The sequence below is a fragment of the Abramis brama genome (genome assembly GCF_963993115.1).
Source record: "Abramis brama genome assembly, chromosome: 3".
NCBI lineage: Eukaryota > Metazoa > Chordata > Actinopteri > Cypriniformes > Leuciscidae > Abramis > Abramis brama.
In genome coordinates this window covers 55,358,996-55,381,796 of record NC_139965.1, presented here as the reverse complement: position 1 = coordinate 55,381,796, position 22,801 = coordinate 55,358,996, and the positions used below count along the sequence as shown (strand labels likewise).

At 38.2% G+C, this 22,801-nt stretch overlaps 1 protein-coding gene across 1 annotated transcript in view; it reads right to left on the bottom strand.

Annotated features, from left to right (window-relative positions):
* Window positions 1-22,801, bottom strand: part of usp10 (ubiquitin specific peptidase 10) — a 37,832-nt gene that overhangs the window by 11,592 nt on the left and 3,439 nt on the right. Inside the window, exons 2-6 of the mRNA XM_084109745.1 lie at window positions 8,043-8,111; window positions 6,393-6,438; window positions 5,969-6,028; window positions 3,892-5,085; window positions 6-97 (exon numbers count right to left, since the gene is read on the bottom strand). Of these exons, the coding sequence (XP_083965871.1) occupies window positions 6-97; window positions 3,892-5,085; window positions 5,969-6,028; window positions 6,393-6,438; window positions 8,043-8,111 (1,461 nt within the window). The remainder of the gene's footprint in view (window positions 1-5; window positions 98-3,891; window positions 5,086-5,968; window positions 6,029-6,392; window positions 6,439-8,042; window positions 8,112-22,801) is intronic.

The window sequence follows — 22,801 nt, the reverse complement described above, 5'->3', positions numbered from 1 at the left end:
GATACAGCATTGATATAGCACCAGTTTCCCTTGTTTATCAGTCCTCTTGGTTGCAAAGACACTGGTTTGTGTATCAACTTCACATTCTCAATTAATTCTGATGGATGGAAAGAAAAATAAATCATGTTTGTGAATGAAACACTAGGGAGGTGCAAAACCACATTTTTAGGATTAACTAACAGGCGAGTTGCCCGAACAACTAGGCAGTCTTCACGAACGCCCCGTATAGCCGCGTTTCCACTGAAATTACCCGGAACAATTTGTACCAGGAACTTTATCCACCAGACCTGTTGCTGTCTGCATTTCCATTGCGGTCTAAAGTACTGTGAAGATTTGGCAAATTAGTCCGGTGACGTAAGACTACGTGCGACTTTTCAGCTCCCACTGGATTTCGTCCTCTACATTTAAGCTCACTAAAGCCTGTACCGTGTCGTTGGTCCGTCTGTTGCATTTTTTTTAACTCCATTGTTATTCGAATAGCTAACAACTCTTACTGCACGCACAGCAAAAGACTTAATGGGGGGGGGGGGGGGGGGGGGGGGGTTCATTTAGACCCTGAGGTCAAACATACCGAGTACCAGCCCAAAGTCCCTAGTTCCTGGGGAAAGTTCCTGTGGTGGAAACGCGGCTCATGACTAGTTTACCTGATTGTTTTTTGGGACACATTTACATGAGATCTTTCCATTCTAAAAGACATTAAACTAGAAACAGAATCTAAAGACACAAATCTAGACAAACATCATAATCACTAGAAGAAATGGAAAACTATGTGATGTTCATCACTCCAACGTTGCTGATGTGACTGATGCACATGAAGCTGATTGTGGAAAAATGATGAGATTTTTGTACCACGCCTAGGAAGGGAGGCTGAAATAATGCAACAGCTCCCATGGTAACGTGGAAATTTGAATTTAGCATTATATTTTAATAGAATTAAAGTAGCATGCATAGCTGAACTAAGAATAAAAAAATAAAAGCAATCCATTTATCTCTCTTTGGACAGTGGGGACATAAAAAAAAAAATGTTGTATGTTGACAAGTTACAGTAGCAAAAAAAAAAAGAAGAGAGAAAGAGACAGCTATGGTCATGTAAATCTAAATGTCACTAATTTAAGCTTGTATTCTTGCATGTCTGTGGCTGGATAGATTTAAAACAGGCCACATCTAACTGAAAAAAAAGCAGCTAGTACAGATAATCATCAAAATGCATAACGGCACTCTGTAGATTTATTCTGAAAACTAAAACATACGAGGGCAGCCAATGGTCAGGAAAAGAACAGATTGATCTCCACTTAGTGCCTGTCCAAGTGTCTTACATCAGGGGAGATTAGCGCATGACAAAAGGAATGCTGATGGAAAGACACTTGTTGCAGCTTTTTTTGCACAAGTATACATGTATAATAAAAAACAGATTCACATGTTAATAAATCCTATCATTAACTGCTTTGAAGAAAAACACATCTGAAATAGTGATATAAATGCCATCAATCAAGCAGATGCTCTTCCTGTTATGCAACAGAACGTGCATTTACCCAGGAGAAAAGTCTAGAATGTTTGAGTGCCACATAAGCCAATTCTGAGATCAATTGAATGTGTCCCATAATAATTTGGCAAGTCTACACGATACACCACACATCTGTTTTAAAAGTCAGATTTAGAAATTATCACCAAGTCTTTTTTTTCTTTTCTTTTTTTAAAGGTCTTGCGCAAGATTTCTCATATTTGATTGAGGAACAAGCAGGGGAAACCCAGAGAAAGATTTAATGCAGTGTAGAGTCCCAGTGATTGGTTCCAAGGTCAAGAAATCATTGTAGATGTGTGTTGAATGAACAGTAGCCATTGTAGCAAATCAACACTCAGGCTCTGGACAAGAAACCCCCCTGCTTTTGTTCTTCAGAAGGAGAAACAGTCTGAACATTGTTAACAATATGATAGGTAAACACAGCACCTTGGTGGGCCTTTTCTCAAAACCTGTCATGATTCATTTGAGCAACAAGTTGAGGAAATGTGGTTTTAAAAGAATTGTGAGCAAAAAGGCCTTGAAGTCATTGGGGCCCACAGAGGAGCTTATGGGTGCCGCCTACAGATCAGCAAAACAGGCTGCCGCCGCCATCTTGTGGACAGAAACATGAACCACACAGAATTAAAAAGGAATAGTTCACACTTAGATAAACATACCAGTACTTCCATTATTCACTCAATGTTCCAAACCCAAAAGCTGTTATTTTCTTCAAAGTAATACAAAAGGAAAATCTTAAGAACATTTATGCAGCTCTCTTCCATATAGCAACAGACGGAGTGACCATGTCTGTCCACCTCAAGAGGCACCAAATTCAATTTGAAAGCAATCGAACAAATGATGGCAACATTCTCAGTCTATTTATCATACACAGCTATTTTATGGCTTCAGAAGATCTGAAATATAGCACACAAGATGAATGGACCACTTTCATGGTGCTTTTTTAAGCTTGACAGACATGGTCCCAATGAAGGCAAAAGAGCAGCTTAGGGCTAGAAAAAAAAAAAAATGGATATTTCGATGAATCGTTGAAGGAACTGTCGGGACAATACTGCATAGTCACAAAAGTTTATACATTTTCACGTGTTTTTAAGCCTTTCCAATTTAAACATTCAAGCGCAAGAAGATGTGAAAGAACTCGCGTGCGATGCGTGAGAAGTTTTGTGTGTGCGCGCACAGAAAGCTGCGTCTCAGACAACGTACAAATAACAAGTTCTTTCATGCCTCCTTTGCACTTGAACGGACAAATTCACAAAAATGTATCTCAAAATGCCCGTTTTGGCGAGTATCCTAGTAAACAGTCGGTTATGTTTTAAGTGAACATACACAGTTAAGAAAGAATGTGTAACAGTATATTGTATCAGTGCATTAGTCTAAAAGTGACAGCAGCATAAAAAAATACTGTTAGACCTACCTGAAAAAACTGATGTTTTTTCATGTAAAATTTGTATTTGTATCTTTGTTCTACTGTACTTATTTGTCCTATTGCTTGTAGTTTGATTATTTGTTCTTTTTTTATTAATGACTGTTTACTTGTCTATAATAGTGTTAAAAATGTATATTAGTAGTTTTAGCTGTGGTATAGAAATTATCTGTGAATTGTGAAAGTTCACCTTATTACAATACAAGGATACATGGGTTTAAAAACAACAAAAACTCTGTGGTGGGGCCAGTGAAAATTTTTCAATGAATCGAAACGAGATCTTGCTAATCGGAATTGAATCAGGACATATGTATCAATTCACAGTCCTACTTCAAAGACAGTGAATTTTCAGAAGTTTTATTAAGATAAATGATTATTTTAACAGATTAAAACTGATAATTTAAATACTGAATAAGCTAATATGTTAGTTAACTGACATCAGCTGGCTAATAAATGGGAAATATCTACAGAGTGAGGCCTTGATCATGTGAACTAATGATACAAAAACACTCAAAGGGGTATATTAAGGGGAAGGGATTTGTTCTAGCGCATCAAAGTAGTATGGATGAGATTTTGTTTACCATATTTTATGTGCTTTGATCAATGTGAATAAAAGCCTAAATTAAAAGACTCTTCAGAAACCTTGGATTATATCACTTGATTCATATGGATTACATTTAACTTTTAGTGGAATGGACCTTCAATGGAGTGACAAATCTCAAAAACCGATTTCATTAAATATCTTCATTTGTGTTTTGAAGATGAACTAAAGTCTTATAGATCTGGCACAACATGAGGGCGAGTAAACGACAGTTTTCGTTTTTTGGGTGAACCATCACTTTAGACAAGCCAGCATTCGCTTAAAAACAGACTTGATTGGCATGTTTGTGCAAAACAACATTCTTTACAGTTCGGACTCGAAACCATTAACATTGTCATGTCATTTTACCTGCCAATTTTGGGGCCATAGGGTCTTCAGACACAGGGACAGGGCCCTCATGTACCTCATTGGCCTTTTCAGGCAACTCAGAGGCAGCTGGAGTGATCTCGACAACAGCAGGCACGCTCTTCACCTCAACATAAGCCTGAGGACCTCCAGGCAGAGGCTTGGAGTTGTGGAAGAGGCTGGCCCAGGATTTTGGAGGGTTGGCAACAGGTGCTGCAGGGGGAACAGGCGAGACTACCGGCTGAACTTCAGAGTCTAAGGAAAGAGGGGTAACCGAGGAAGAGGACTGCACCTCGCCCATTTCAGACGAGTCTTGGAGTTCGTCTGCGGCTCCAGCAGCCGAGACAGTCTCTTGCAGCCCGTTAGCCTCCCCCGAGCCCTCGGCCTCCCTCTGATCAGTAGTAGCAGGAATTGTGGTTGTGGGGGTGGCCAGAGCAGCAGCAGCAGGGGGAAGAGGAGATGGTGGAGAGGAGCTGTGTCCTCCATTACCCAGGAGTACTGGGCTCTCTAAAGCTGGGGGTTCTGCATGTTGCTCTGCAGTCCTGCCACCCTGTGCAACCCCACTGCTCTGAGAGGACGAAGAAGAGGAAGTAGACAAAGAAGCTGCCCCGTTTCTGTCTGACAAAGAGGCAGCTCCACTCGTCAAGTCCAATGTTGAATTGTCAGGGCTTTCACAAGTCCTCTGATGGGAAAGAGGGGCGGTTTGGGGTGTGGTGGATGTTACAGAATTTGGGGGGATGAGCTCAGCCTCAGCTAGCATGTCCCCCATCATGTCCTCTGAACCCAGGAGTGAAGCATTTAAAGTATGTCCGTTAACGAGGCCTGATGCCCCCACTCCATCTGTGGCCACGCCGGTGCTGTTGGAACCCTCCAGGTAGTTGTAGTATCCTGGCGGACGTTTTTTCTTTTTCTTCCGTTGTCCCAAGCCACCCGAACCCCCATCCATGTCTGAACAGCTCTGATGGACTGAGGTCTCGGAGTCGTCGCAGCATAGGGAGTTGAAGTCGGCACCATCTGGGATATCAGCGACCGGCGTGGCTGTGGGAAAGGCCTTCTGAGATGGTTGGCAGCCTAAGATGAACTCAGGGGCCTGAGGATTAAGAGTGCTGGAGACTTTGTACAGTGAGTCTCTCACTGCCACAGGCTCTGCATTTATTACCTCATCCACACCAAACTCGATATGCTGGTAGTCCTCTCCTGCAGATCAAAAACATCAGTTAGATTGATGCACATTATAAACAGGCTAAACCAAACTGGCATTTCTATAGTTAACTTCTCGATTTTAAAAAAAAAGATACAACTTAGTTTACAGTTAGAAATCTTACTCTGATCATTCAGTAAGCAATACTGAAGGCTAAAAACATGAACAATGATGATTTTTTTTTTTTTACACAATGCATCATGTAGTTATTAATCAAATACAAATCTGATTTAAAAGTGGCTGTGGTACTGAACTGTGCAGAGTAAGCAGTGAAGGATAGTTTGAAGTGAATGAAAGCAGCGTTAGTGAATGCAATTACTCTGAGACTTTGAGTCTCAAAATTAGCAAAAATCAATGAAACCAGAAGTCATCATGGGAACACAAGTTCCCAAGCAATGGATACATGAATAGATAAGACCACATCCTTTGTTAGTATTCATTTTAGATTTTATTTTAGGACAGCATGGAGGACGAACTCATAAGCAGGTTGTAGACTGTCAAGACTGCCACATTTTCAGGTGGAGTTCTGTTAGAGGTCCTGAAAGACGGTCCATGAAATCACATTCTTAGTCCACTCTTGAGATGTGATGGGCTTTGAGACAGAATTTCCAGAAAAGTAATATAAAAAAATAAATAAAAAAGTGTCAAAAGCCTCCCATCAACTCCACGCACTGCAGGTAGATGCATATATGCGCCAGAGAGACGCCTGGCACCTAGGCATGCAAAGCTCCAAAGATTAAATGGACAGGCAAGAATAAGTAAGGGTTTAAGGTAGATAAAGGGGAAGGTTTAGAAAGCTGTCAGTGTTTAAGACCTGAGTGTTGAGTTCTGCAACAAAAACAGAAGAGTAAGGCGCTGTGTAGTGGACCGAAAACTCACCGCAAACCTGCCGTCTCAATGATTCCGTTATGTAAGGCACAGCAGGAGTGCAGTAACCTCCTAAATAATTGATACAGATGAGGGTGAAGGTCACAACTACCTGAGAGGGCAATATGATACTGTCTCGGGAAAGATTATTAAGACTACAGAAATGGGCACGTAGCCTAAGGATGTTTATATTCAACTCAATGATGAATGAGGGCCATTCTACCAATTAATGATTAGGATGTGAATAGGACAGATGAATATTATGAATTCTGTATTTCATGTGTGAAGATGTAAGCTATGGTCAATGGATAATACATGAAAACCAATCTGTGTGATTATGTGGGCTTAATTATGCCAAGGATCTCATATCTGTATCTCATATTTTTATTTCTGTATCAGTATTTGTAGCAACATTCAGGTGAGGCTTTGATCTTACCTGAGGAATGGCTGATGCAGGAGACTTTATCATTGAAGGGGGGAAGCTGATAAGAAATTAGCATGAGATCACTCAATCACATGAAGTCAATACAAGTACATATACAAAAACATTTATTCCATAACCTATCCTATAAATTTAAATGCATGTTATCTAAACAAGTAAAATTTGAGGTGGAAGGTCAGAGTTTAATCTGCAATGGACCACTTGCAGTGGTTAGGAAATAGTACATCTCCCTTATTTCTGGTTATGTTTACTTTCAATGTACTGTGGTCAATGAGTTGAACAAACGCCACCTAAAATGAGTGTCCGCAATAAGATTGTAAAATTTGGCAATTTTTATTGACAGGAGAAGGGATATTCTGATGTTTACTGTGTGCAGAATTTTCCAAACTTATCGGAACATGAAGTTTTAATCCAACCCAAGCCGATCTGAGAAAGCAGCGGGTGTTAAAAATACGCCATTTTCACCACAGGGTGTCAGTGTTCATCTAAACTAGTGACCACGACGCTGAAGAGTATGAGAACAGATGAATAACATCAGTACAAACCACGAACATTTATTTATTTGGATTAAATATTTTAATTTAATTAATTTAAACATTTTTCAATGTCAGTCTTTTCACTACTTACATGTTTATGCCCAAAATGCTATAATATTCAAAGTATTTGACTGTCATTCTCCTCTACGCTGTGTACGTTATTGATTAAATAGCCTAGTCTATTTAACATCGTTACAGGCACCTCGCGAGCATTCATTCATTCAACTATTATAAAAGACTGGAATAAACACCAGCGCACACAAGCAATCCTTTTAATAGTCAATTTCATTTAAAAATGTAAACCCAACAGGTATGAAATGTCAGAAAGAGAAAAAAAACTGTTAATGAGAAGACAAGCATATAGGACTGCTACAGATTAGTGGATAAATATATTTAGCCTATTTATTATTCAGAATGCACAATTGGAAAGAAAATATATTTATAGGAAAATTTCAGCAGGCTCAAGATAATTAATACAGAGATCATTATCCATTGTTTTAATCAATTGGCAGCTATAAAACGGTGATAAGCTGCATTCTCATGCTGATCAGAAACTCCTGATATGTACTAAATAGAACGCAGAAGTAGTTGTGCAAGTAGTCCATTAGAATTGACAGCAAAGGATGTGCAATAAATAACGATGACTCGTGCATTTTTTGTACAGAAGAAAAGGAGGGGAAAAGGTGGATAAAGAGTATGATGGCATAACATGTAATAGGCAAGATGGCAGTGAATTTCAGTATTTGAAGTTACTTTTCCCATATTCCTATGTATCAAAAGGAAAATTAAATGTAAAATTAGGCCTACCACTTCCATTTCTTACACTAGTAGTAACAATAAATATTTAAAAGGCTCAAGAAAGATTACACTGAAAGATTAAAAGCACAGTGTTAATGAAAATTCAATTTCAGATGCAAATTGTGAGAAACACAAAACAAAAAATTACACATGATTTTCAAAATGTAATTTCCATTGCAAATTTCAAACATTCAAATTGTACAAATTATGCTAAACAGTTAAACTAGGATAGAAAAAGGCAAATGCAATAAAGCTTTAAGACTGCCTAACATTTCATGTGTTTTAGATGTGTTCACGTGTAATTATTTACCTCAACGTAACAGCGGGGAGTCACAAAGAACTGATTGAACTCATCTGGACTGAACTCCCCAAAGATGTACTGTAAAAAAAAAAGAAAAGAAAAAAGAAGTGCATAATGTTAGGTGACACTTAAAGATTGGTAAGCATTGATTTTAACTTGAACCTGTTGATTGCAAACACTTTGCAAAACCCCTTTCTAGCATTATGGCATCCTTGAAGACTGAGGTGGTCTTTTTGGCATGAGAATCAGCATTATAAATGTGTCCATAATTTAAATTCAGCCCACTTATTAAAACACAATCAAAGCTCTGTGTATGAGGGTAAATGGGGACGTGGCAGCCATTATTACTGCATGATTGCAACATCAGGTTGGGTGAAAGTAAAGAGCAAGTTGGAAAGTGATGAGTCATGCAGCATGGCAAAATGGCTCCCTCATGCCCCACTTTACAGGACAACGCATTGGCTGAGAGAGAGACCCTTCAAGCATTCACTTTGGACAATGTGTAACATTTTATGAGTGTGGAAAATTAAACATTACTGAATGTATTGTGAAGGTTTTTAAAATTGACAGTTACTTAGTGTGGTGTGATCAGCCTTTAGGACTAAAATACTTGGGATGAATTTAAAACGTGGATTCTAATTACAACAGTTGCACTTCATTTTACAGTGCGTGCACTTTCAATGCACTTACAGTGTCAGGGCTCCAGACTAACTAACTCTTAACTTTTTTCTCTATAATTCTTTGCAATTTGAAGTTTTTGTTTTTCATGAGACTGTGACTTTTCCTACGTCAATCTTCAGTACAAAAAGTGTTCAACTTTAACCAAAAAAAAAAAGAGAAAAAAAAAGATATAAACGAGTGCATGGTCTGATTTGACAGAACGAGGTTCTTATGTTACATCACTGCTGAAAAAAACCCTAGAAAAAGTGATGGCATTTATTTTTTTGTTGTTATTGATGATTGACGTGATGACTATTAAGAAAGTATATTGGAAGCTCATAAAATCAAGTTTGGACAACTGCATCTGGGCCTAATATTGTGTTGATATCTCAAAGCAATCAAAAGTTATTGTATTTGGAACAATGGTGACCTTTTTTAGCCTGACGTCAACATAATCAGATTCTAGTCAAAATGTGAGTCTGATACTGCTCCACTGAGCTTTGATTATGGGGCGTGTTTCAACCGAACCAGGAAAAAAAATGCCTCTGCACTCAATTGGATAGACCTACAACCAATCAGAGCAACGGAGTAAGTGACGTATGTTTTTCATTCATGTTTCCGATCGCGGTTCTCTGTTCCTCTTTTAAAATTAATGCGCTGTCGATATCTTCTATAACAGACGCGATGGCGGAATCTGATGTTTTATAAACAAAGTTCAGGAGGAGCACGTTCAAATAATCAATCCAATCAACCGTCTACGGTCTACACTATCAGCATGAGAGGAAGCATATATTTATTCACTCTGTCAACTCACCTAACATTCCTTGACAGTTTTCAGCATCCCTCCACTCACTCTCGGCTTGTTCTTCCACAGCCTGGAATACGGGGGGAGTACTTTGGGTTCGGGCCGAATACCGAGCCCTCTCCCTCTCCTCAGACAGCACGCCAAATATGCATTTATTCTATCTGACTTATTTGTAAGCGTGAACTCGTGAAATCTCAATTCTTCAGCGGCAGTCATTTGAATTCAACCCAAGCGCTCGTTGATGACGTGGATGATTACGTTACCGTTGCTCATCTATCCATCATCGTATAAAGCCCGCCTGACAATTTGATTGGTCCAAACAATTTTTGTTCGGGCATAATAGCTCCTCAATGGAACGAGTCCAGACCGAACTTCCCGACCTAAAAATTGTGTGGGCGGGGCTAAGTTCGGCTGGCATCCAGGCTAGACCTTTTTATCAAAAGTCAAAAAAATAAAGAGATCAACTAATACATTTTCCCGATATTCAAGCATTTTCCCATAACCGGGTGTCAGTTTTGAAATATCATATTCGCAGATAATGGCGCCATCTTGTGGCTGTTTTGAGAATTGCGTGAAAAACAGCATTTAAAGCACTACATATGGGGAGAGATGAGTCAACAACGGTGTTCAAGGGTAAAATAACTTGCATCCCTTAATAAACTTAACAGCCACTGATGCACAAATGAGATATGCACAAATAAAAAAATGTTACATAAATGCTTGTTTGTATTTTAAAATTGGTGCTAAAAAGAGAGACGAACTCACAGAGTTTTGTAATCCGTCAAGTCCTGTCCCAAAGACAAAACTTAACATGAATTAAACCAGCCATAAATGAGTGCATGTTTGAAATAAAAGCGCTGAATTTTATTCTCTCTCTGTTGTCTATGCTCATCATTAGTCTCGTGAAGTCGTGTTCATAGTGCCGTTCACTCACTGGTTTGATGATCAGATGCTTCAGCATTAGGGTTGGGAACCGAGAACTGGTACTGAACCGGTACTGTTTTTGAAAAAATACCGGAACCGTGTGAAATTCCTAAGTTTCGGTTCCGAAAACGGTTCTGTTGGGCGAAGTGCTGGAAGCTTATCCTTTAATAGTGACGTCTCACCTCATATTAAAATAGTAATGAATGCACTGAAAAGCCCTCGCGCTACTCAAATACGTTTTGCGTCAGATATCAACGCATAGAGAGAGAGAGAGAGAGAGAATTAAAGACAGTAGAGCTGCACGATTAATCTTTAAAAGATCTCGATTCAAACACCCACGCGATCTTATTCCTAAATTACAAAAATCTCACCCCTGAACATTCTAATCTGTTTGCGCTTTCGTTTACCGAGAGACAGCAGTTGTCAATATGAAACAGCTTTACAATCACACAGATATTTCTGTTACAAATATTCAAATGATCACAGAAGTACTGAGATAAAAGTTTATAATTCGAGTATAAACACTGATGTCTACGGTAGCAACCAAAATATCGTAAATCACCTTTTGAAAGTCGCTGCCTTCAGATAACGAGTATCGATTACATCTGATGCTTCAAAACATTCATAAAGACGCAGTCCGTAACTTCGTGTTCAGAATTTACAAAATGTATACAATGAGCGAGTGCATCATGAATGCCTTTTTTTTCAAACCCTGTTTTTGTCTTATCCTGAATTACTACGTTAAGCCTGCAATAAGCGTTTATACTCGGACTATACTTTAGACTGGCGGATCGCAGCCGCTGCGGAGTAGCCCAGTACCTGCGTGACTCGCCATAGACATAAATAGATAGAAGTAGCTCCGGCTACAATGTTCTTCCGCAAGACGCGTGCAGTTCTGTTTATTAACTGCTAGAGCGCTGATTTATCCACTAATGAAACAAGTAAAGTCTTTATGAATCAATCATTCAAAACGATTTTAAAAATAATCTGTTGTACACACATCTTACATGGATGTTCAAGCATATTCTACCCCTTATGAGAGTATTCTCCACTGCTGGAGATACAATAAGCTAGGAGAGGTCCCAAATTATTCTAGAGAATGCAGACATTTTTATTTTCCTTCAGAAAAAATAATATTTTTTTTGCAAAAATTGCTTAAATAATCAAATGTTGAATTTGTTGACATTACCAGTCTGTTAAACTCATTTGACAAGTATAAGAAATAAACACAAAGGATTGTGGATTTTTCCCTTACTACTATTTTTTATTAGTTGTTTTAATATTTTTTATTGAATGGGAACCGGAACCGGAATCGGAACCGGAAAATTTCTTACGATTCCCAACCCTATTCAGCATGGCCACCGTATCGTATGCAACTTAAGATGCACTCGTTTAAAACTCCTTAAATTATATTAATGTCTACTATATAACATTTATTTAGCTAATAAATGTCTAAATAATTACAGCTCTGTGGAAATTAATTATCTCCGCGAGAGACGTTGTGTAAACGCACAGATAAAAACAGCGCTCTGTCAGCAGGCATTTCATAATCTAGACTGGCAAAAACATTAATAATTCTGATAACATGCCAGATGAGAGTGACTCTCATCCATTTTTTTTCTGACAATGTTTACGTATTCCAGCGTGTTCCATTCTCTTCACTCCGTTTAAAACGAATGCTTATATTTATGAGGAGATGATAGACTCCCGTCATTCATGTTCTCCATTTGAAAACATTAGACTTTGTAAATTTATTTTTACTGTTGTTAATACGCCTTTACAAATAAAATAAAAATAAAAAATGCAACAGTGGTAATGTTTAATTCAGGCGGTTCAGAGTGTTTTATGCTTTTTTTAATTTGTTAGAATTATATATTCTATTACATAGAATATTTACATATATCCATTAACTGTTTGTTTACCTTATAAAGATTTTATTAAAGACACTTTAGTGACAGTACACTTTTTTGCACTCTTTAAGACTATTTATTGATTAGTGTGTTTTTTTTGTATGTAAGGAGGGAGTGAAATTACAGCATTTAAAAGGTGTTAAAGTAGTATTTCAAAGTAGTTTGTTCAGTTCAGTACTGTTGTTACTGTCAAAAACAGAAATAAAACAAATACATATCGGTTCTGCATATCGTTATTGGGCACATAAACATGCAAATAATTGGTACTGGTAAATAAATTTTTTTAAATAAAATTAAATATCGGTCGATATCTACAAAAAACCCTCTCCAAACAAGAGAGTTTTACTGAACTACTTGTGTAAATGCCACGGAGCATAAAAATATGTATAATTACATAGAATAAGTAACAAGAAATAAGATCGGGTTGATGAATGATGATCTTCCAGCGCTGATTCAGCTGTGCGCTCCTATTCTATAGTGCACGGTAAATCAAGACCTATCAATCAGGGCAATCGGCCCAATCCAAGCGCACTCCAGCTGTAAGAGTGTCGGATTGGTCTCCACACATTGTCCCAAACCACTATACCCACCCACCCTCACCCAAGATCCAGTTTCCACTGGTTGAAGTTTCAAACGATGCTGTGTCATAATTGTGATGCGTCGGATCTTGGAAGCAAGCATGTCTTGTCTCCAAATAAGCAAATGTCTCCCAAATGTCTTGTCTTTTCACTACGTTAGGATTTTCTCAAGATCTACGTGTTATGTTGGGGCTTGTTTGAATCGAGACGACCTGCTCTAAATAAAGACATGTTTTACAATGGTTTACTGATGTTTCGCAAATTTAAATGGCAAAACGTAACACAAAAGGCTAATCTGTGTACTGTTATGTGCATCAGCAGCAATTTTTCATACAAATACTTGGTATAGTTTGGTCACAACCTGAAACAAATATGCGTTTTGTATTCTGCTATGCGAGACCTTTTCAAAGAGATATAGATATAGATATACAGACACACAATATCAGTGTTTCCCCTAGGATTTTTTTCGGGGGGTGGTAGAAACTACTAGTGTCGCGCAGCGGGCGTTATGAATACATGGTGTTATCATAGCCTTCAGAAGTTGAGTAATAAAGCTCTCTGCCAGACCTGTTTTATACCATAAAATTAAAAAGCATGTCTAATTAATTTAAATCATGAAACTTATACAACATAAAAAAGAAAAAAAATTCTATGAATTTTTTTTTTTTTTTTTTACACAAATTCAGCGTTGTGTTTATTCTGGTAATCAAATGAAAAATAAAACAGGAATTTAATGTATTTTAATCATATGGAAAACTGTCAAACAAGCTTTACTGTTAAAATTAAAGCAAAAATTGTGATTATTCCTTACAAAAATAAAGTTGATCTTTTTTTTGTATTAGTGTATTATTACATTGAGACGCATCTAAACTCTACTGTACAACAGTAATACATTTGTCAAGTTAAACCAAACTTTTATTTTGACGGGTTGGCGTCTAGACATTTGTGTTTATGACATGAGACAGTTTTTCTCAAGTGAAGGGTTAGGGTTAGGGTGAGGGTGAGGGTTAGGGTTATCCCTTAACCCTAAACTCTCTTTAACATCTAGAGTCTGGAGCTGAAGTTCATGCATTCGTGTCCTCATATAGGCACAAAAAAAACAGCGCGAGCGTCACACGTGCTTCAGTGTGCGTGTGTGTCTCCAACGGCTCTGGTCTGCACCATTCATCCACATGCATGATTCTTATTTAAATAGTCTTTTTGAGGTTTAATATTCACACACACTAGTCTATTGCGATTTGATTACAAGTGTGCTGAACTGGTTTTTTTTTTTTATTCATCAAAAATTTACATTTTTTACATTTACGACGAGTATCCTTGCCTTGTGCAACCCATTTTTTGAGAGAGAGAGAGAGAGAGAGAGAGAGAGGAGAGAGAGAGAGAGAGAGAGAGAGGAGAGAGAGAGAGAGAGAGAGAGAGAGAGAGAGAGAGAGAGAGAGAGAGAGAGAGAGAGAGAGAGAGAGAGAGAGAGAGAGAGAGAGAGAGAGAACCACTGAATCACTCAGGCGATTTGTGAAATTACGTCAAAAAACAGCGCGAGTGTCACACGTGCTTCAGAGTGTGTGTGTGTGCCCAACGGCTCTGGTCTGCACCATTCATCCAAATGCAGGATTTCTTATTTAAATAGTCTTAAGGTTTAATATTCACACACACTAGTCTATTGCGATTTGATTACAAGTGTGCTGAACTGTTTTGTTTTTTTTTATTCATCAAAAATTAAAAAAATGTACATTTACGACGAGTATCCTTGCCTTGTGCAACCCATTTTTTGAGAGAGAGAGAACCACTGAATCACTCACGCGATTTGTGAAATTACGTCAAAAAACAGCGCGAGTGTCACACATGCTTCAGAGTGTGTGTGTGTGCCCAACGGCTCTGGTCTGCACCATTCATCCAAATGCAGGATTCTTATTTAAATAGTCTTTTTGAGGTTTAATATTCACACACACTAGTCTATTGCGATTTGATTTCAAGTGTGCTGAACTGTTTTTTTTTATTATTATTCATCAAAAAATAAAAAAAATTACATTTACGACGAGTATCCTTGCCTTGTGCAACCCATTTTGAGAGAGAGAGAGAGAGAACCGCTGAATCACTCACACTGTTTGTGAAATGACGTCAAAAAACAGCGCGAGCGTCACACGTGCTTCAGTGTGTGTGTGTGTGTGCCCAACGGCTCTGGTCTGCACCATTCATCCAAATGCAGGATTTAAATAGTCTTAAGGTTTAATATTCACACACACTAGTCTATTGCGATTTGATTTCAAGTGTGCTGAACTGTTTTTTTTATTATTCATCAAAAAATAGCAAAAATTACATTTACGACGAGTATCCTTGCCTTGTGCAACCCATTGTGTGTGAGAGAGAGAGAGAGAGAGAGAGAGAGAGAGAGAGAGAGAGAGAGAGAGAGAGAGAGAGAGAGAGAGAGAGAGAGAGAGAGAGAGAGAGAGAGAGAGAACCGCTGAATCACTCACGCTGTTTGTGAAATGACGTCAAAAAACAGCGCGAGCGTCACACGTGCTTCAGTGTGTGTGTGTGTCCAACGGCTCTGGTCTGCACCATTCATCCACATGCAGGATTCTTATTTAAATTGTCTGTTTTAGGTTTAATATTCACACACACTTGTCTATTGCGATTTGATTTCAAGTGTGCTGAACAGTTTTTGTATTTATTCATCACTCACGCTGTTTGTGAAATTACATCTCGCAGTTTTCTGTATAAAAAAAATCTGTATAGATTAATTTACTCATACAAACTACATGCTAAAGTGAATAAATGTTTGCTGGAATTTCCCACATTATAAGAGTGAGACCTGCCAGAGTGATTAAAATTATGGGCAATCCGCCGCCGAATTTCTAGCCCTGCTTAATGTATGGCGTCTGGTCATAATGGTCAGACCATCCAGTAGATAACCTGCTTCCTCTGTGAAGGCTATAATTACCTTAATCCTACAAGCACTAACAGTTTAACTAAAAGACTCTTGCACTTAGTTAAGACTAATCACTACACTGACTATTAACCAAATAAAAAATAATAAAAGCTTATCAGAAACTTCATTTTCATGCAGGTCTTTAGAGGAACTGAAAGCGTCAGTTGAAAACAAGGCACAGCAAACGTGCACATAATAGCCCATCACATTCACAACTAGCTGCATAAAAAGGGAGAGCAAGAAAAAAAAGAAACTGCAGTTCAAGCACATGTAACAGTTTGTAAATTAGCGACCTACACTGCTGAAACGGCACCACAAGGGACAAACAGCAAGCAGTAATCCAATGGCCTGTGGATGGCGAGTACAATCACAACAGAAAGAATGTGTCTTTGCCCATTTTCCACAGGCGTGCCACACGTACCACACTAAGCTCCCCATCGCTGTTCATTTGGACTGGGGATTACCACAAATTAGTCATCTCAACCCTGTACAATGAGAGTAAATCACTCGCATATGCGACTAAATCTATGATAAATAATGTCTATCATTAGCCATTGGCTAATAAATTCTTAGATTTTACTCACCTGTGTGTGTGTGTGTGTGTGTGTGTGTTAGAGGCTAAGAATAAGTTTAGCATAGATATATTTTCACTCGCTCTGAGCGCTTGAGAATTTTGCTCTCCGTCAAGCGATCTGTACTATTTCAATGCAGCTCAATGGACGTGCAGGGTACCTGTATTTTACGTACTGTAAACTAATGTGAAGGTACACGACTCGCCGGCGCTTTGCCTGTTCGTTGAACACTGAAGTTTAACAAGGTGCTTGTCAGAATATGCTAAATGTAAATACTCGCGGGACTTTCTAATATTTACAGATAAGGATATAGCCATTGACATGTTTTCCTCAGCGCATAACTTACATTCTGAGGCATTTAATAAATGAAGAAAAAAAAATCTGGAGAACATGGGGGAGGAGAACATTTTTCACCGATGTCTAGGGGCTGTTCACACCAGGCCACTTCATGCGTTTTCTCAGATCGGATTGCAACCTGATTTATCAAAACGATTCCATTTACACCTGGTTACATATACAAATGTGTGTGTTTTTTTTTTGCGGATATAAATCCGATCTTCAATTCCCGCTATATGCAGATTTAATGGAGTGCACGTCACCGAAAGCAACAGTTATGAGATACATTATTTTATTGATCATCAGCTAAAATTTCTGAATCAAAGCCCGCAATAAGAGAAAGCGGAAACAGCCCTGGTAAGATCATTTCATTTCTTTACATTTAATGAAGATGATTGTGTGTTAAGCGTCTGCAACTTACTTTCACTTTGATTTGCGATAGCACGTTGATGCTCAGCTTCTCATCTGCGGCGATGCGTGTTGCAGTAGCGTCGTCATATCTGACTAAAACATGACATATAGCCTATAACACGCTCTCATATGTTTATTTTTTAATAAACCATATTCAACAACATATAAAAATGAAATAATCTTTAGAGTAAAGCCGCAGCCATCATTACCAAGCGCGAACCATTGACAGTGAATGAAACGAAGCGAACTTAGCCTACAGGCCGTAGTGTGACATGCGTTAACCAATGGTGTAAACATAATCATAGATGACGCGCCACGGGTTTTTATTTAAAAGAAAGAACGTAGCTTATGTTTGTATGTAGGTCTAGGCAATTTATATTCACAATACTTAACTAATATTATTTTATTGCATTTGTATTAGTTGTTTGAAGAGTAAAAAAAAAAAAAAAAAAAAAAAAATCGATCAGTCTTAACGCATTTTACAACCGGCAAGTCGGTCGGACTAAAAGGGGAAAAAAATAAATAATTGGGTCGGTACTAAATTGACAGGGTCGGTCGGGTTACGGCAAACAAGAATATTTTTAAGGATGGCCTAACCTGTTCTGGTGAGAATGGTGACTTTCCCTGCTCCCCCCAGCGTTCCCAGGCGGAAAACCTTGCAACATGAGGACTGACGTCCCGGTAAGTTGGAAATGGGAAGTCTTGCGAGAAGCGAGAACGAGCGAGAAACACGAACTGCTTTACGGCAATTCAACATAAACACAATGTTCTATGATACTGTGTATGATGTATTACCCACCTCGGTAGACATGAAATATACGCCCCACAGCTGTAGGGGGAGCTCGTTGAGAAAACATGCGACAAAAAGTTAAGTGATCTTATCTTCAAGTACATTCAAGTGATAAACCACATTTATAAAGAAAGCAAGAGCTACAGAATGTGCACATTGGTTTTATGTAAAATGTGTCAAACAAACCCCACAGATAAGGACCAGCCAGGCGAGTAACTGGATTTTCTGGTTTCAGCCCTTAAGTGCATAACTAGTTCTGACATCACCATAAACGACCATTTCCACATTCAAATGCTTTTTGATATGGCCTCTCTTAGCATGGTATGGCGAGACCTTTATATTGCTCAGACCAGCAATATAATGAGAATGTCAAAGCAGGTCAAGCAACTAATCAAATCGGCTATACAACCACTTACTGAATCACCATATTTACATTTGCTTCAATGCTTCTTTAGAGCAACAAATCTTCAACCATACAAAACTTACATCATTTGAAACATACTTGCAGTGGTAGCCGGGCGGAAAATCCTCCTATTATCCATGGCACAAAAATGGTCTACTACATGTGACAAACAACAAATAAAGAGTGACTTTTAACAATGTTTTGATAATGAAATTCATTTTGATTACCGTATTTTCCGGACTATAAGTCGCACTTTTTTTCATAGTTTGGCTGGTCCTGCGACTTATATTCAGGTGCGACTTATATATCAAAATTAATTCAGACTGAGATGAACCAAGAGTAAACATTACCGTCTACAGCCGCGAGAGGGCGCTCTAGTTGGCGGAGTTATTCAGAAGAGACACCATATGAAGAAAATTCAATGGATTCAGTGATGTGGAATGAGATCGCGGGAGCTTGGTGAACTTGTTTACTGGTAACTTGCTTGTTGGACTCCCTGGCTTATGTTAATTTAGCCTATTCAGCCTCCCAGGTATATGTTCTTTATGCTATTGTGTAGCTAAATAACTGTTAATGTGTTGCGTTAACATACCGGACACCTATTCAGCCTGTTGTTCTGTGTAGTTGAATAACTTGCCTTTCCAGATTAAATGTCTGTTCTTGGTCTTGGATTTTGTGAAATAAATTTCTAAATAAATGCGACTTATACTCCAGTGCGACTTGTATATGTTTTTTTCCTCTTCATGACGCATTTTTTGACTGATGCGACTTATACTCCGGAGCGACTTATAGTCCGGAAAATACGGTACATATATTATGCATTGAAAATAAGGTTTTAAAATGTATTGATATTACAGCATTTAAATGGTAGAGTTCTCCTTGCTTTGTCTCTCTCTGTGAATGGGACACTTGGAACCATGCTTCTTTTAAACTTTGACCTGCCGCCGCCTCTCCCTCAGCACTTGCACTACTATGCCAACAGCATCACTGAACAACTGGAACCGAGAACAAGCTTGAATCTTAGTTTTGTCTCTGCATTTCGTTTCATTGTTGACCTGTATTGTAATTTCACGTCAAATTAAGTGAGACACATAATAAAGGCTGTTGCATTTATTCATTGCCATTTCAGGCTAAACACTAATGCTGGCTAAGTGCCATTTTCCCTTCCTCTTTTTTTTAAAAAGCATTTTCTTAAAATATCTTTGAAAACTCATATCTGCTGTGCAAATGCATGAAGAATTTGTACTCTAGCCTTAGCTACAGTTAGTAGGTCTTTGTCTTTCTAACTGCCATAGTTTTAGAAAATTATAATAACCTTGATACTAGTTAGGCTTGCTGCGATAGTCGGTGTTGAGCCACAACACTGGTTACACCACTTGCCCATCGCGGCACCACCCCCACCGTCGCTATTTTGTTTTATAGTAATAAAATAATTTAGTTCAGTTAGAGAACAGACACTAGAATTAAACACTGAACGTGTCTGTTTAATAAAGTGTGAGCCAAACGAGAAACGCAGCACAGATCAGCAGCAGGAGTCAGATTTCACCTGACTTCACCCATTTGGCCTCACTCTTGACTGACAAGATGACGGTGGAAGATTTGGTTTCAAAGCAAAACGTAAAAGCGCCTATTTAAGCGAGTTTGTCATTGTACTGTTTTGTTTTTCCATTTAGAATAATAGACAAATGAACCCACCATTCAAGCAATCCACACCTCGAATTGACGCTCAAAGAGAAACTAAAATGTGCATGGTCGCACAGGCATTAATAATTACAATAGTTTACTATGAATTAAACGGAAATTAACTTAAATTAAAAATAGTTTGTGTAACCAAAATACCAATAAAGGCCAGGAAAATAAATAAATAAAGCACACAGTGTGACAATTATAAACAAGCCCGAAATACTCCGGGACTCTTATTTTGAAATGTCTATACCATTGCGGGATGATCCTTCAAATGATCCTTTGCAGTCTGAAACGCTGTTGCACGAGCCTGTAGAACGCGCAACAACACTGCCTTTTGACATTGCAACATGCAGCGCTCTTTTTATGAAATCATAGCCTTTTGAAGTTTAATCATATTAGGTTGTATCGTGATTTATCCATCCCCCGAATATAGGACATCTTAAAATGATCATTAAGACTTTTTTTTTTTACCATTTCATCTATTGAAGACTTGACACAATTTAAGAAATCTTGAAAGAAACAAAAAAAATTATTCGCACACATGCTCCTAAATACATTTTAGTTCGCACACATGTAGGACCGAAGGCTGAAGTGAATTACAAGGACATTCGCGGGATTCATTGCACAGGATATGCGCTGTGAGAAATGCGCACTTTGCTCGTTGTTACGCTTGCAGTGTGTGGTCTTGCCCACCGGTATTTTCCTTACAAATGCTCTACGAAAGCATCATTTGTCGTTTGGAAATCAGTGGGCTTATGTATTAAATATGAAACTCACTGACAGAGGACTGCTTTCAATTTCAAATGCTGACATGCGCTTTGTGAAGAGTGCTCACGCATGCGGCTGTGTGTGACTCAGTAAGTGGGTAATTATACGTGCGTCTCAAAATACATTAATTTCACATCATTAAAAGCAAACAAAGTCAGTTATGTCTTAAGGGATTAAACAGACAGGACAAACCACATCTTATATTTCACAAGAGATCTGTGCATTAGTGTGAATGCAGCTTATCGGATCTCCCACCGTCTATGATGTCATCAGTAATAATAAAACAACAGTAAAGATGAGAAAGACAAAACCACTCACAGCTCTTGAAAACTTTCAGATACTGAAAGCACTCTGTTTAATGCTTGTAATGTTTTTTTGTTCCACTATATTATTTACTTGCTTTTATGTTTTGAAGCGACTACCAGAATTGTAATCGGATCGTGAGGTGCCTAAAGACTGCCACTCCTACTAAACAATGATTTATTGCTGGTCTTTGTTGAATAATACAGAAGATAAAGAGCTTTATTAAAAATAAAATAAAGATTTTTCAGAATCGTTCAACCCTAGAAACGTATAAAACGAGGCAAGATTTTCCACTAGTTAATCGACCAAAAAAATATTCACCAAAAATACCTGCGCTGTTTTACTTTTGTGCTCCCAGCCACATGTTCAGCCATGGCATTTCAACTGGGGTGCCATCATCCCAGATGCCAGCTCACTGAACTTCTAAAGCAGATGTCATCACACTTGGAGAGTGCCCATCAGCTGCCTGCATTTTCAATTTCATCTATAACAGGCTACAACTGAGGGATATGCTCTAAACTTGGCACATCATGAACTGCCCCACCCATAATTGCAATACATCCAACTTCTATTTTCAGGCGTTTCTTTCATTCTAGGAATAGTCTTCAAATTCTCCTCACATATTCAATACAACATGGCCCAATCCTTGTTGACAGTGTTTTGCATAGTCTGTCACTGAACATTAACAGACACATCGGCTCACCAAGCTTTGTAATGGCTGAAAGTGTGGCCAATGCCAAGGGAATCTGAGGCTAGCGAGCTGTATGCATGTCAAGCATGGACTTGAGTAAGTTGGAAACTATTGTTTACGTGATGTGGGATTCCAACAAGACTGTAAATTTATTTTAAATCACAGTTAACAACTTCTGTTTGACATTTGTGTATGCAGCCATGGCAGTTACAGTTAGGCGACATAAACCAGTCTGGTTAAAAATACTGCAGTGGTGCATATTAGTGGTAAAACGATATGAGATTTGGCTGATGGCGAGATCTCACGAGAGCAGGGGTGGCCGATGGCTGATATAAAGCCACACCATTTAATTTAATTTAGATAACATGCAGCAATTAAATTTGACACATTTACTAAATTATAAATAACTTAAATGAGTCAATAAGAAATATCAGCATGATAAACACTTAAACAACTTAATTCTGTAATCCTATTATAGTAGGTATTGCACAAATAAAAATTGCCCATGCGAATTGGGAATCCTTTTCTTGAATAAAGACTAAATAACGCTAATTTTACAAACACCACACATTGCATATTAATTTGACATAGCGGCAAATCATGCCCCGATCCAATTTGCAAGGACAAACTGCCATGCATTTTATACAGGCTACAAATACACACTTCAGATCTAATCGCTGGATTGGATTCACTAAAGTGAGGTTCTAGGAAGTAAATATTTATTAAATACTTAAAGACAAATTGTGTAAATGTATATTTGCTGAAGTATTGCTAGAGTATAGGGCCAGTCCGTGTCAAATGTGACCCTGGATCACAAAACCAGTCACAAGTCGCACAGGTATATATTTGTGGCAATAGCCAACATTGTATTGTTAAAAATTATCGATTTTTCTTTTATGCCAAAAATCTTTAGGATATTAAGCAAAGATCATGTTCCATGAAGATATTTAGTAAATTTCCTACCACAAATATATAAAACATTTATTTTTGTGAGTGAATGCA